We start from the raw sequence: 16,869 nt of genomic DNA, 5'->3' as shown, positions 1-16,869 counted from the left end.
CAGTCATGGCCAATTCCAATTTCAAGCAACCAACAGTTTAACCACTAGCTTGGAAATTCCCTGAAATTTGGTCAGCCCTTAAGAGCTGGTATGAGTCACTCAGCACACCAATGAATAATGAATAATTAGTATAGTTAAATCAGGCTCCACAGTGATTTGAGTAATGGATCAAATCTTAAAATATGAAACAAATAGGGATGAATATCAAGTCATGCTCTTAAAGGTGAAAAAATCAACTCTATGTCTAGAATTGGGAAGATATAGCCAAGCTAGTTGCAGCATATGTAAAACAGTAAGAGCGCTAGTAGTCAACTACATGCTTGCTAGTAATAATAGCAGCCATGATTGAGTACCTACTATTATCCTTACAAGAACTTTACTAGGTTAAGTTTTTGTTAGTCCAGGTTCTCTAAGAGGCAAACCCCAGGATGGGATTAAATGTGCAAGAGATTTATTAGGGGAGATGCTGGTGAGGGAAAATGTGGAAGGAGCCAGAAAATGCCAGGAGAGGCCTCAGACTGCAGTGCATGTCTGACTCCTGCAAAGGACAGAAGGAAGAAAGAAAGGGGGAGGTCTTAGACTGCACTGAAATTCTAAGAAAGTTTCATTAAGGCCTGCCGGGAGTCCTAGAGCCAAAGTCAGTAGTTGGAGGAGCCCCCATATTGCAGAAACGGACCTATCTCAGTATCCCTGCCTTGCTTAGTCATTTGTTGGCAGCAGCCTGTGGGAAGCATGACCTTGGCACAAACCTGGGGATAGATTTCAGAATATATCAGCTGGGGCCTTACATCACCTATATTCCCCACAGTGGGTGATCTGAGAGGTACATTTTCATAGCCCCCAAAAATTTTATCCTCATTTTACGAATGAGAATTCAGAGAGATACAGAGAGATTAAATAACTTATAAAGATCACTGAGCAAATGACGGAGGCAGGGTGGACTCCAACTCTATTTGGCTCCAAAGCCTAGTCTCCACCACCTCTGGTTTCTGAATATGGTAGGAGGAGTGTGATGAAGCTGACCCCACAAGCTCATCTGGTCTCAGGTTGTAGTCATAGGTCTGAAGATTTCAGTTCACTATCAGAAGATTACTGGAGTCCCCATGTTCAACTCTGCTCGCTGTTTTCCAAGAGGTCAAAAACCAAGTAATGCCCAGAAGAGTGCCGATGAAATGCTGAGAATTCTGGAAGCAAGAAATAGGAGGCATTGCTAAGAGAAGCAAAGATATTTTAACTATAGAAAAAAGAGTTAAGGCGACTCTCATTGTTAGCTTCCAACAATTAAGCTCCTTTCCAGAGGTGGGGCATCTTACACTTAATCTGCATGTCAGAATAAGTGTAAGACATCATCTGGCACACATGGGTGGAAATAAACTCGTGAGGAATTTTCTACCTGATGCTGTTCAGACACGCTCTAAAGATGAGTATATTCCTGATGTCGCAGTTCCCTACATGCTGCTGGGCATGTAGCTGGGCATGATAAGTGTTTATTCAAGTGTTTGGATTGGGAAGGGACTAGAGAGAGGAAAGAAAAGGCTGGAATGCCATACCACTTTTTTCTTTGCACACTCACCTAGGAAGTCTCATTTCTTCACCCATTGTCTCATTCTTCCCTTCATTCTGAGAATAATAGGCAATGTGAGTTCACAGCTAAGTTGTATGTTCTGGTTTTGAGCATGAAGTAACTCTAAAGGCAAGTTGTATGGTTCTTTCAAGAATAAAGGCTACTCATTAACTTTTTTTTCATAGGGAATTCTGGTGGGAAGTTCTTTTTTTATTATGTTTCAGGTGTACAAAAACAACATAAGACTAGAAACTTATACCTCTCACAAAGTGATAACCCCAGCAAATCTACTACCCGTCTGACACCGTACATAGCTTTTACAGTAACATTGACTATATTCCCTATTCTGTACTTTATATCCTGTGACTATATATTTTTTAAAATTATCATTGACATTCAATATTATTTTATACTAGTTTCAGGTCTACGGAAGTTCTTAAAAAGAATGCGTGTTAAGAGGCCCAGACAAGAAGTCTTTAAAAGTGAACTATCAGAATATATCAAGGTCGAGGAGCTGTATATTGGAGCCAAAGTGAATGTGAATGGCTACGTGTTTCTTTTGCTCAGTGCTGATGAGTACACCTTAAAATTCATGGAGAAGAATTCAGATAAGGTGAGCTTACTTTGTATAATTCTTGACTTGCCTCTCAGCACTCTGCAGTCTGTGTTTTTCTTTCTCTAGGCCTTTTCTTCTTCATCTTGCTATCCGTTTTACATTGTGCATTCACACATGTGGGCATGAATAATGGATCCGTGCAACTTGGCCACAAGTCCTTTGACAGAGGCCAGGTCCCGGTCTACTCTGTTTACACGCTGGGTCCTTCGCTGCCCAGCATCACAGATGCCAGGCACAGGCAGGAGGCAGGCCCAGAGTTGAATCAAGTTTCCTGGTTTTCTGCTGACGCCAACAATGTTTTCAGAAAGAAATTCAGCAACTGTAGGAAAGGAAGAAAATCTGGTGCCACACACTGTGCTGTCCCAGTTAATTGGCACAGTCCTACCGGGAAGGCCAAGACCTGAACAAACAGAAACCCCAAGGGAACCCAATAGTTGCTGGGGTTGCAACTTCCCATAACAGGAGCCACCTGAGGCCTAAATAAGAATTCAAAGACAAATTGGCAACAGTGAACTCAAAGAGTGTTTTCGTTTGAAATAAGATGGCAGATGGGTAGCGTTACTAAAAGTACTATTATGGCAATGCTGTTCAATAAAAATAACATATTGATAAAATCTTGATTTTAAGTGTGGACCAGTTTGGTATACAAACATGTCTATTTGAGAGTCATTGCCTAATATTGAAAAATCTATCTAGAAACTGCTTTAAAAATCTGCCTGTAGGAAATAATATTTATATGCAGAGAGGAGGGGTGGGGGGGGGAGAGAGAGAGAGAGAGAGAGAACGAACCAGAACCAGTTCTATTTTATTTATATATAAAATGTTCAGGGGTAAGTTGCTAAGATCAGTCTCTGTGTATGTATATTATACCACATCATCTGTGTCAGTTTGGGTCCTCTGAAGCAGATGCCAAGACAGAATTAGACGTGTAACAGATGTATTGGAAGAAACGCATATAAAGGATAAAGGCAGAGGAAGCAGGAGTAGGTGGGGAGACAAGAGATGCAGGTTTGACCCCTGAGAAAGGAGAGGGAAGGAAGGAGGATGGGGGATGAAGAGCCTCAGATGCAGCATAGCTCTGAGAAAGTCGCAGCCAGGCCGATGGGGAGCCGAGAGCAAAGACTGCCCATCAGAGAAGTCCCGTGTCAGGCAGAGTGGCCCAGTCCTGGTGCCCCTGCCCTGCTGTCATTGGTCAGAGCAGTCTGAGGAGAGTGGCCTCAGTGGGAATACTGCACTAATCATGAAGGTACAGCAGCTGAGCGCTGTCAGCTAATAATGTTCTTTTCTGCTCAGGCTCTCTGACACTCCAGGACTGCCACATCATCTCTCATTTGCAGTGTTAGGAATTCAGGTTATTGTAAAACCATGAACCGATATCTCTTCAAAAGCACTGAAGTCAGGTGAGAGGCTCAATAACAGGGTAATTAGATTTCTGGAGCCCATTATGCTTGTTGGGGAAACCTGACTCCACATTTGAGACGCCTTAGACATGTAACTTCCCTGAGCTTCACTTTCCTCATCTTTGAAATGGGAGTAACAACAGTTCCTCTTTCATAGATTTGCTATGAATATTAGATGAGATAATATGTGTGAAGTGCTCAGCTCTATGTGGCCCATAGCAAGCTCAGTCATTGTCCAATTTACAATAGCTATTATACATTAGGGCTTGATTTTCAAACACAGGGTAAACCTATACCTTCATATAAAATACAGTTGACCCTCGAATAACATGGCGGTTAGGTGCACTGACTCCCCTACACAGTCAAAAATCTGAGTATAACTTTTGGCTCCCCGAGAACTTAACTACTAATAGCCTACTGTTGACCAGAAGCCTTACCGATCAATAACATAAACAGTCAATAAACACATGTTTTGTATGTTATATATATTATATACTGTATTCTTACAATAAAATAAGCTACAGAAAAGAAAATATTAAGAAAATCATAAGGAAGAGAAAATACATTTACAGTATTTATTGAAAAAAATTCACATATAAGTGGAGTCCTGCAGTTCAAACCATTGTTCTTCAAGGGTCCACTACACATGCGCGCGCGCACACACACACACACACACACACTTTTTTTTTAAATTTTTTAAATTTACTTTTCAATAACAGTTGACATACAATAATGAATATATATATTTTTAAGCTATAAAGGGCTTTTCTCCTTTCAAAAGGTAAAAGAAGGGTAGGACATTACCTGGTATCAGCATCCCAAGTGAAAACTGCATTATTTTAAAACTGCCGTTAACAAGGACATTCTAAGCAGCGAAAGATTAATATACTCTGAGGAGTCTTTTCAAAAGAGCTAAGAGATCCTATCATGGAAATAGATGAAAGGAAATGCAAAAAAGGGAAGGAATGGGGGGGCTGCAGTAGGTGCCAAACCCCCTGGTGGAAGAGAAGGAGCTTTACACTAAATTACCATCAGAGTTTTTATTTTCGTATGTAGTGTTCTCATTTTTTAGCTCTTAGCTGTAATTATTTACAACCTTATGCTTTATTGGATTGAATAAAGAATATTCTTACAGAGTCAAAAACCAAATCATAGAGTAGGAGAGTAGGAGACAGAAACTGGAGAGTGCATGGAGAGTGAATGTAAGAGGATTGCACTGTGTGTGTACCTTTGACACCCAGCCTTGCTCTGCTCGGTGTATCACAAGGTGGCCAACAAACAGTTCCAGGGGTTCGCTCTAAAGATCTGGAGAAAATGGGAGTTCACTCATCCAATTTCGAATCCCCATTCTGTCCATTAGGGTCTCCCAGCATACAGCACCAGTGTCTAAAGGTTACAGGGAGGAAGCTGCTGTGGTGGGAGCAGGAATTGTTTTTTGATTCCTGTGGCCTGCTGTCCCTTAAGCTCATTTCTTTCTGATCTGGGCCTATGCTAACATTAATCCTTGTCCTAAAGCCTTAACTGAAGAGATGCAAATTTAGTCTTGTCTTCTCTGTGGTGATCTCTATGGAAAGACATGCCCCACTAACTTCAGATTCACAGTGTGAAGTCTTTTTCCTGGCCACCAGAAAGATGGGGCTCCCTATGCCTCAGGCATTTTTAAATATCTTTCCTTTCTTTTCCCCCTTCCAGTTTCCTTTGAGCAAACTTGAACTTGCCCTAGAAAAGCTGAAAGAAAAAATACCAAAATCCGGAGACATCAGGCAGGTATTTAGGGCTGCTGACGCTGGGTTCATGAAGAAGATGGATTATAATACATTCAGGTAAGCCATATTCTGCTCACAATAATCTGTTTTCCTCTCAAGATTGTTCAAATATCAGAAAAAACAGTTCCTTCCCTAGTGCTTCCTAATTAATGCTACATACTTTTTATTAGAAATTGCCATTTCTTTGCATTCGTATTACTTTGTAGTCCAGTTTTGCCCATTTTTAGTACATCTTATACATTTGCTTAGTAAAGAAGTTTATAGGTGAGAACAGAGAGAGAAACGTGTAGAAAGACAGTTGGTCACATTGTCTTGTGAATCATGGTGTTGAAGGATCGGGAATGCTGGCAAGGGTGCATCTGAATGAGAAATGCAGGAAAAAAATGCAGTTAAGAACACCTCTCCAAAATCTGGGCAATCCTTAGGAATGTGATCCAGTTGGAAAAGATAGTGGAAGCTTAGTATACTGAGTATTAGAGAAAGGTGGTATGTATGAGTGTGTATGTGTATGCTCATACACATCTGTGTATTTCTATAAGAATATAGAAATCAAGGGAAAATATATGATAGTAGTTAAAATAGCATAAGAAATCATGAGCAATAAAGATTTTCTCTAAGGTAAAGCTGAATTCTGGGACGGTCCAGTGAGTGGCTGACCTAGGCAAATTTCCAAACAGTGGAAACACAGGGAAATTCAAATTCAGGGTCTAGTACAATTGTGAGGCTTCTCTTAGACCGAAAACAAAGTGAATGGAGCCTTCAGGAGAATATAAATTAAATCATAGATGGAGGACAAAGGGGACTTTCTCTTTAGGCTGAGAATTCTGGCTCCTGAAAACAATAGTGGCTAAAAGCTATATTGGAAACTTGGCTTGATGCAGTCCAGATATGGGCTGAGAAATGAGGAAGTGAGCCCAGGAGAGGGTGGCAGGGAAGGCTCCAACTTTGTGCCTGAAGTTACCTATTGCATCAGGGCTTGGTGACCTGAGCCCATCATTAGGCCCCAAGTGTCCCAAAGCTCATTTGTTGTTTTAACAAAGCTCTTTTGTTTTTCCAAAATATTCTTTTGAGAGAAGCAGTCAGAGGATATATTTTTATTGTTTAGAATTCCCAACCTTCTGGGATTAATAAGAATTTATAGTTCGTTGTTATTGTTCATAGTAGTACACATGTTCATGGTCTTTTGAAAAATAAATGGAGACAGAGTAAAGAACAAAGACAATTGCTCAGGCCACGGACTAATGTCAAGCAGTAGAGGAGAAAACAAATTTCCACCAGAAATGAGGGAATGGTTTCGTTTTATTATTTTGTGTCCTTTTATGAAAGCATCCATTCTCCCAACACTCTAGCAAAGTCTATTGGAAACACTTTAGAGAGTTTATGGGGCTTTGGGGGAAGCACTTAGGCCAAGCAGGAGATCCAAGAAAGAAAAGTTGCTCCACAGATGGAGGCCTGACCCTGACTGTGGGTGGAATAAAGGACCACTACACTGTGATTGGAGGATGGTCCCAAGACACTACATGCTCGGAAAGAAGCAACTCCTGATTTTTAGGCCCTCTCCTGGCCAGAAATCCCTTAAGATGAAAATCAGATCAGGTCATGACTGGCTTGAAAAACCATTCAGTGGCTTGCTGTTGTCCTTACAGTAAGATCCAAATATTTTACTGCAGCTGGCAGGGCCTCGAGTGATGCTACTCTCTGTTTACATTTCCAGTGTCATCACTTCTTTTTCTCCAGCCCTGTCCTCTGCCCTTGCTGGCTGTCACTCAGTTTCTCAAACACATCAAGCTCTTTCCAGCCTCTAAGCCTGTGCAAACGTAGTACCCTCTATTTGGAATGTCCACACCACCATCCTCTGCTGGCAGAGTTTAGGACTCATCTTAAATGTCACTTCCTCAGATGGACTTATTTTCTGACTATCCTACCTAAAGTAGATCACTCACTTATTCTTCGTCCTTTGTTTATATTTTTCGTAGCACAACTTACAGTTTACTTAGATATCTGTACGTGGTGTGTGTGCTTGTGTGGGTCTTATCCTATTAGAATGTGAGCTTTCTAAGGGGCAGGAACCTTGATGGCCCTGTTCACTGCCTTATCCCTTGTTACCATGTTAAAGTTCTGGCTGCTCGCCGCATGAAAGCCAAAATTCAAGAGACAAGGTTGGTGGAAAGAAAAGAAGGTTTATTCAAAATTCCAGCATTCTGGGAGGATGGTAGACTCTTGTCCAAAGACCATCAGCCCCCACCCCCCCAGTATGGCCCAAAGGTTTTATAGGCCTGTAAGGAGAGGCAGAACAAAGGAAAAGGGGCTGGGGTGGGGAGGTGGTCTTGGCCTGGAGTAAAGAGTCACTGAAAATGCGCTTCCCAGAGGCTGGTTTGTTTCAGGGATAGGCGTGGATCTTTCGCAGATGCAAAAACTTTTTTCAAGTCAGTGTCCTGGAAGTTTCCTTGAGGAAAAGAGTCATTGATCCTGGTATGCATACAGTCCAGAGTAAACAATAATGGAAACTGGCATGCATGGTAAATATATAGTAAATAGAGTCATTAAGGTTTGGCGGGGGTGGGGGTGTGGGGGTGTTGGGGGGCTGAGGAGAAGGGAAGCAGAGAAAAAAAATTCAAAAAGTCCCAAGCTAAACTACACCGTTAAATTGAATTACACTAGAGGATTAAATCTCAAGATAGAAGATACAGTGTCACCCTTACAAGTACGCATCATAGTTCCTGAGCAGAATAATGACCTAGAATTACTCTTTGGGGTTCTAGTTTGAAGGTGGTGGCATTGTCTCCAGATGAGAGTGTAGACCAGAAGTCAAGTCGTCCACTCTATATGACGTGCTATGTGGTGGACACTGTGCCTTCTGTGGTTGGCCCACAACTGTGAGTCCCTAGTTCATGGTCTTCAACCCTCTCTTTTGCTTCTCAGGTTCTTTCCTGGGCAAAGGCAAAGGAACTACATAGCTAGTTGTTATCACACCACACCTTATAATTCTGTGCTTGGCACTTTTACTAGCTAATATGTTTCTTTTATTTATATGTATATGTATATGTGTATATTCTGGCTCTTCTCACCAGAATGTAATCTCCCTCAGGGCAGGGACCTTCTCCTGTTTTCTGCTCTATTCTTAATCACTTTTCACAGTGCCTGGCTGATAGTAGGGTGTTAATAAATATTTGTTAAGTGGCTACATTTTATCCAGCCCTCACTGCTCTGGCTGTCAGCCGAAGGCTGAGTTATCCGTATTAGATCCTCAAGCTTGGACCTTTCTCCTGAACTATAGACTTGGAGATATGAATGCCTCCGGGACAGCTCTCCCTTGGATGTCCCGTAGGCATCCCAAAATAACTTCCTCTAAATTGACCTCATTTTCTTCTCCCATAAAGTTGCAGCTGGGTACTCTGTCTTGGTAGAGGCCACCATACTTGTGCCCAGTGCCTGGGCCAGGGTTTGCCTTGTCTCTCACCTCTCCCCTATCTTGACCTCTCCCAACCTCTTGAAATTGCACTTCTTAAACTACTTTTTTCCATCCCCAGCTGCACTTTTGCTGTCCAGTTTTTCATCACTGTTCACTTGGACTCTCTTGAGAGCTACATAACTGATCTCCTTTTCTTAATTCTCATGTTCCTAAGTTTTGCCAGAGCGACCTTCCTAAAATCTGATCATGTCATTTCTCTGCTCTAAACCCTGCCTCAGCTTCTTATTATCTTCAGGGCAAATCCCACTGGTCGTGATCTGACCCTTGCCTATACCCCTCTCTTTATTTTCATCTCACTAGAAAATTACTTTTGTAGGAGTCACCATTTATAGAACACTTACATTGGGCCAAACATCATGCTAAGTGCTTTTCATCTACTATCCATTGGTAGCCCCTATTGAGTTATTTGTTTACTTCTCTGCCTCCACAATTGGCTCCTGCCAAGTACAATAGATGTTTGTTGAATAATTTAATGAATGGTCCTATTTCTCAAGGAACATTCAGTCTACAGCAAACAAGTAAATAATTGATTACCTTGCACTGGGGAAGGGCAATCTATCTCTTACTGTAGGAGAGTCAGGGATAGCTAGACCTCACTCACCCTTACAAGCCAAGTGATTTGGGCAACTCACTTCACCTATGTGAACCTCACTCTTTTGTCTATAAGGCTTGCTTCAGGCACTGATATTCTAAAACTCTTAAAATGTAGCTTTATATATACACTTGTAAGATGTCCCCTTTTCAAATCCATACATTGAGATAGACTAGTAAAGTAGGCAGAGGCAGGATTGTGGCATAAGTCTCTGGGCTCTACCTCTGTGGCCCTGATTCTTTTCCCTGCTTACATACCTGACACTGTCAGTATTCACTTGGGGACCCAGATCCTAGACCTGCTGCTCTGGCCGGTGGTCCAAGTCTCAGGCATTTTTTTTTTCCCTTAGAGATTTGCACTTCTTCTAAAGGAAACCTTCAGGGTGGTAGCTAATAAACTATCTCTGCATAAGGTGCCAGGGTTGATAATGGACTAATGTATGGCTCGTCCTGAGATATTTGCCTCAAAATGGAGGAATGCAGGGATGGGAAAAAGAGGCAGTTTGGGGAGGGAATGTTTCTCTTCTGCCTTGTGTGGGTCACTAGTTCTGCCTGTCTGGGATCCTCTTTTCATGGTCTGTCCGATTGGCCTATGAGAGCTGCTGCTTGTTATCAAAGAGTGCAGAAAGCCTTTCTCAGAGCCTCGGATACCTGAAGGGCAGATTTCAGCAGGGAGCTGGGCAGGGACTAGGCTTGGCAGGGCTAGTGTTTCGTGCAGTCGGGAACATGGGCAGGGTGAGGCTTCCCAGTCTGGACCCTGGACTCTGAACCACAGGCGGCAGCAGCAACAGCAAGGTCCTTGTGCCAGGAAAGATGTGGCCAGTCCCTCTCTCAGGCCACCACCCCGAGCCTTGACCTACTCATCAGAGATGGCACCCGCCCCATGTAGCCTGCGTTTATTTTGGTTTTCTGTGTGCTCACCTCTTCTCCCCACCTGGGTGGAGCTCTCAGAGGGCAGGGCCCATGCCCAGTTCTCCCTTATGTCTTTTCCAGATACTTCCAGTACCGTGTCTCGGGCCTCAGTGAATGTAATGAATGATTAGAGTTCTTCCTCCGACCCCTATTATCATCTGCAGGGTCAGGAGATTTCCTGTGAACATCCACATAATAAATTCCTAAGATGTAGAGCCTCAAAAAATTTTCTTTCTTGTAAAACTAAAATTCTTCCTGAAGGAAGTAGTATAATATAAATCCGATTTTGGACTGCAAACCTTAATCCAAATTTCAGCTCTGCCTTTGTCAGCTTGGTGACTTTGAGTAAGTTGCTCAACAGTGTTTTCACCTGTAAAATGAGGATAGTAATACCGACTATGTACAGCAGTTGTGATGACTAAATTTGATAATGGATGTAAAGTTCTTATTTTAGCACATTGTAGTACATAGTGGGTACTAGAAAATTAAACCCCTTTATCAATAATTGCAACTTGGTGTCACTGAAAATAGTAGTAGGAATCTGTGTTCTGTTTTTGGTATTTCAATTAGTTATATATTTACCCATGATGAGGTCATTGAAAACACTCTTTAATAAATGAGGTTGGAAGAAACTCTTTAAAAACTTGGAGGCCATGAAAGTGGAAAATAAACATCAATATTGGTGGACTAAGGTTGGAAAACATTAATATAATCCACCCTATTACTGTCCTTTGCCCCAAGGAAGAAGATTATAAATTTAGTGCTTAGATCATTGTAATGATCTCATCCTGATTTATCTAGGACAATTATCTCTTCTTTTATGTGGTTTTGCTCTATCTTTATTTGAACAACTCTGTGTACATTATTATTGGTGTTTTTATTGTAAGCTGTCTAATATCTTGTAAGGAAGCCGTTAGTCTGTGAATCTGTATGAACAAAAGCAAAGACAAATTCCAAAAGCACTCAAACATCTATGTCATTGAGAATCAAATAGACACTTTGACAGTGTTCATAGCATGTCTTTGAGATGGGAGCCTCAGCATACATTTTTGAAAACACCATTTTGAACCTTCCTAAAAGCATTAAATATAAATAATGTGATGTCATAAAAAGAATGCTGGCCTGGAAATCAAAAACACTGAGATCTTTGATTTGATTCTGTCACTGCCTGATAGTGTTTGTATTGGTGAGGGCTGAGTTTTAAAAAGCAGAATCCTCTCTGGCTAGTTAAGCAGAAAAGGAATTTATTAAAAGGATCCTGGGTGGTTCACAGTATCTTTGGAGAAATAAGCCTGAGGCTAAATTCTAGGAACAGTGCCCAGAACTGGGCTGTAGAACTTGTCTGATGAGAAAATGGCCTCTGTTACCACTGCACCACCCACGACTCATTACTACATTTGCTGTGCTGCCAAGAATTCGATTTTACTGCAGCCATCAGTACCACCGCTTTTGGCAACCTTGTATCCTTTGCCACCCCAGAAAGCTTGACTTCTCTGAGACCAAATGTGGCCCATACCTAACTGTTTTTGTCTGTTAATCCCTTTCAACTCAAAGCCTTATGTAAGCTTCCCTGATTGGTGGAGCCTGCATCACCTGCCTATTTTCAATTGCAAGGAAGGCTGGGAAATTGAGCTCTGACTTCCATGTTGGGGTGACAGGGAACATAATATGGGACTTCCCCCAATATATAAGGGTAATTTAAAAGGTACCCTTTTAATTTGCCATGATAGCAAATCCAAGCCAAGATGAGCCAAATAGGGAACATAAAATGTTAACATCAGGGACTAAACTCCTTGTTTGTAACCAAACCAAGCAAAACACTTGCCTAGTTTTAGCACTTTGCAAATACTGTTCTGACCACCAAGCAGCTAAACAAAATACAAAGCCCTCCCCTACATTCTGCTACTTTGGCAAACTCTGACACACCTTTCTGAGTTTAAATTGCCTTAAATGAAGGTATTGGATTAGATTCAAGTTCCTAGATTGAAGGCTGGCAGTTATATTTGGTTTGGCTTTTGTTTAATGTTTTGAAATTTAGGAGTTTAAACGTAAAACTATATATCCGGTGCCTCTTGAAAAGTAGAAATCGGGCCTATATTTCCCCGTGGTATCAACCAGTTGTGGGTGAGTGGCAGTTGCCCAACTCAGAACCTATTTATTCTCTGTATTTCTTCCCAGTCTCTACAATTCCTTATTGTCCTATACCCTTTCCCAGTTATTTTACCTATATACTCTAGTAGGTTTAGGTAATCCTTGGACTAGATCATTATAAGGTCCCTTCCAGCTATAAAATCCCATTATTTTCTTACCCTAGGTATGGTGGAAATAGGCATTTAGGAATCACTGTTTAAAGAACCCAAAATAGAACTGAAGACTGATTTTTAAATTAGAACCCGAATATGACTGTGTATCTAAAAACCCAAAAGACTCCATTTAAAAATGGTTAGAACTATTAAGAATATTCAGGAAAGTAGCTAAATACAAGAAAACTACATAAAAAGCAATAGTTTTACTTTATACCAGTAATAACCAGTTAGAAAAAGTTATGTAATGGGGGATACTATTCACTATAGCAACAAAAATAATGAAATACCTGGGAATAAATTGGACAAGAAATGTGTAAGACTAAAATGAATAAAATTTCAAAACTTTATTATATCTCTGAGTGGGAAGACATGATTGTAAAAATTCTCATCTGTCCAAATTATATTTGAAGCAATTCCTATCAAAATTACAATGTGGGTTTTTGTTGTTGTTAGATTTGGTTTTGTTTTGTGGGTTTAGAGGAAGAGAAATTGGCTCATTGATTATGAGGTTCCTCAAGAAAAATAAGGGATTAAGAAATGTTGAAAAAGAAGAATATTAAAGTCTAGTTACTAGAATTTATGTAGTTTATAGATATTTTAAAACATCAAAATGTACTAGTAGAGGAACAAACTAAAATATTAGTGAACTAGAGTATAAAGTCCATAAAAGACCCATGTTTATGGACTTTATTGTAAGGTATATAGAACTTTTCAAATCAGTGGTGAAAGAATGGATTATTAATAAAGGTTTTAGTGGCAATTGATTGGGAAACATTTAATACATTTGTATTTTGTGGTAGAGCACAGTTTCCAAAAACTATGAAGGAAAAGTTGACTATATTGATTACAAGAAAATGGTATATTTCTCTATAGCAAAAGATACTATAAACAGACTTAAAGACAAAGGATAGACTGAGAGAAAATATTTACAGCCAGTATAAGAACCAGGGGATTACGGGTGGGGGGTGGGGGGTGGGAGATGAGGGTAAGGGGGATCGAATATATGGTGGTGGAAGGAGAACTGACTCTGGGTGATGAACACACAATGGGATTTATAGATGATGTAATACAGAATTGTACACCTGAAATCTATGTAATTTTACTAACAATTGTCACCCCAATAAATTTAATAAAATTAAATTTAAAAAAAAGATTTATGAAAAACTTTAAAATCAACAGACAAAAATGGGTTAAGAACACGATAGACAATTCTCAGAAGAAATATAAATAGCCTTTAAATCTATGAAAAGAAGGCCAGTAATGGTGCAAGTTGAAACAACAATGAAATAAAGTTTCAATGGGATATTATGTTGGCAACATTTTAATTTTTTAAATTGGGGAATATTGGGGAACAGTGCGTTTTTTCCAGGACCCATCAGTTTTCATGGGATATTATGTTGGCAACATTTCAATTTTTAAAATTATTTTAATTGGGGAATATTGGGAAACAGTGTGTTTTTTCCAGGACCCATCAGCTCCATGTCATGTTGTTGTTTTCAATCTAGTTATGGGGGATTTGGCTCAGTTCCAAGTCAAGTTGTTGTTTTCAATCTAGTTGTGGAGGGCACAGCTCAGCTCCAGGTCAAGTTGTTGTTTTCAATTCAGTTGTGGAGGGCACAGCTCACTGGCCCATGTGGGAATCGAACTGGTGACCTTGGTGTTACGAGCACTGCGCTCCAACCACTGAGCCAACAGGCCGCCTACTGGCAGCTCAGCTCCAAGTTCAAGCCGTTGTCTCTCACTGGCCCATGTGGGAATCGAACCAGTGACCTTGGGGTTATGAGCACTGCACTCCAACCACTGAGCCAACTGGCCGCCCTGGCAACATTTAAAAAGAATAATATAATGGACTGCCGGTGAGCATGTGTGATAACAGGTACTCTCATTTTCTATTGGTGGGAATTTAAATTGGTTCAGCATTTTGGAGGGCAATTGTTAGTATCATGTCTAATGTTTAGACTCCTTTGCCTAGTAATTGCACTTTCAGCAACTTTTTATTCAGAAAAATTTTGACAAGTGGGTTGTAATGGATGTGTGTGTGCACAATATTTATTGCAACAAACTTTGTAATAGAAAAAATTTGGAAAAATCAAATACCTAACAGTAGGGGAATAGTTAGATACATTCTACTGTATTAGTTTAAGACAGTACTGTTCAGCCATGAAAAAGACTGAGATAGACCAAATATGCATACCTGAAAAAATATTCAATGTATTGGCTAAGTAATGCTGCAGTTACAATTAACCCCCGTATCCCAGGGAATTAAATCAACAAAGGATTATTTCTTGCTTGCTCTATGTCCATTGTTGTCGGAGGGAATTTTGTTCATAGTAGCCACTCAGCGACTGAAGCTGACAGAACAGCCACTACCTTGAATGTAGTGATCACTGTATCAGAGAAAGAAAAGACCTTTGGAGGGTCGAGCCCAACAAATTCTTAGCTAGGAAGAAATATGTATCATTTACACTCTTAATTCATTGATGAGTACTAGTCACATGGCCCCATCCATTTGTTCAGAAGAAAGAGGGAAACCAGATGTTGGTGAATAGCACTGATGGCTACCATATATATGTCATGCTGTTTTGTAGATAAAGCAAAATTTTGAAGTCTGTATAATATGATCTGATTTATGCCATAAATCTAAAGGTTATGTGCGCATGTATATTTATATAAATATTTCAAGGATTGTATATCCTTTGAAGAAATCCTAGCAGGCTACACACCAGGCTGTTAATAGAGTATGTCTCAATCTTTGATTTTTTTTTTTTAACAATGAAGGAATTGTTTTAAAAAATAAAAAAAGATAAAAACAAATAAAACCCAAACAAATAAAACCAAAAAGCCTGGGCCAAGAACACTGAACATTTTTTATTTCTTGTTTCAGTTTCCAGAAAGAGCTAATGGCAAATGCTGGCAGAATGTTTTGAGCAAAAGTCAAGCATCTCAGAATCATAGAGCAGGGTATAAGTTATTTCACTTGAAGTGCTACTCTGATTATTGATTAGAGTCAAATAATTTCAGTGTGCTTATTAAAATTCTTATGTTATAGGCCAGAATATCTTAATGTTACAAAATTCTAGAGCTTTAAAATTAAATTTTGGGATGGAATAGTTTTTATAACTTTAATATTCTTACCAGATTAGCAGCAAAGTCTTACCCATTCATTCTCCCCCAACATTTTATGAAAAATTTAAAACATTCAGAAAATTTGAAAGGATTGAACAGTGAACACCCATATACCCACCACTTAGAATGTATTATTAACATTTTACTATATACGAAAGGACAGACAATTAAGTTCGCAAACTTTCCACCGTGTAAGTGCACGGTGGGAAGTTCGCGAACTTAATTGTCCAACCTGTAGGCATATCTTGGAGATATGCGCGTTCGGTTCCAGATCGCTGCAATAAAGCGAATCGCAATAAAGGGACTCACATGAAGTTTTTGGGTTTTGTGCATATAAAAGTTATGCTTCAGGTGTATAGCACAGTGGTCGGGCATCTACACAGTCTATGAAGTGATCCCCCTGATAAATAACAACTATATACAATGTCAGAGGGGTACTAGATTGGGGGGGGGGGTTATCACTTTGTGAGTGGTGTAAATATCTAACTATTACATTGCTTTGTACACCTGAAACTGATAAAAAAAAAAGTTATACTATATTGTAGTCTAAGTGTGCAATAGTATTATGTCTAAAAAAAGCAATGTATATACCTTAATTTAAAAATACCTTGCTAAAAAATGTTATCCATCATCTGTGCCTTCAGAGTAATCTTTTTGCTGGTGGAGAAAGGTTCTTTCCTTGATGTTGATGGCTGCTGACTAGTCTGGTGGTTGTTGAAGTTTGGGGTGGCTGTGGCAATTTCTTAAAATAAGACAACAGTGAAGTTTGCTGTATCAGTTGACTTCCTTTAACAAATGATTTTTCTGTAGCATGTGGTGCTCTTTGATAGCATTTTACCCACAGTAAATCTTCTCTCAAAGTTGGAGTCAGTCTGCTCAAGCTGCTTTATCAACTAAGTTTTGTAATATTCTAAATCCTTTGCTGCTTTACCTTGCACTATTATGGTATGGAGATGGCTTCTTCCTGAACCAACTTCTGCTAACTTCAAACTTTTCTTCCGCAGCTTCCTCACCTCTCTCAGCCTTCATGGAATTGAAGAGAGTTAGGGTCTTGCTCTGGATTAGTCTTTAGTTTAGGGGAATGTTGTGGCTGGTTTGATTTTCTATCCAGACCAC

At 40.0% G+C, this 16,869-nt stretch overlaps 1 protein-coding gene across 1 annotated transcript in view; it reads left to right on the top strand.

Moving 5' to 3' along the window:
• EFHC2 (EF-hand domain containing 2) overlaps positions 1 to 16,869 on the top strand; it is a 269,975-nt gene that overhangs the window by 142,530 nt on the left and 110,576 nt on the right. Inside the window, 2 exon segments of the mRNA XM_074323645.1 lie at positions 1,987 to 2,177; positions 5,273 to 5,403. Coding sequence (XP_074179746.1) covers positions 1,987 to 2,177; positions 5,273 to 5,403 — 322 coding nt within the window.

Source organism: Rhinolophus sinicus, chromosome X (genome assembly GCF_036562045.2).
Source record: "Rhinolophus sinicus isolate RSC01 chromosome X, ASM3656204v1, whole genome shotgun sequence".
Taxonomy (NCBI): Eukaryota; Metazoa; Chordata; class Mammalia; order Chiroptera; family Rhinolophidae; genus Rhinolophus; species Rhinolophus sinicus.
This window is presented reverse-complemented; position numbering and strand designations above follow the sequence as displayed.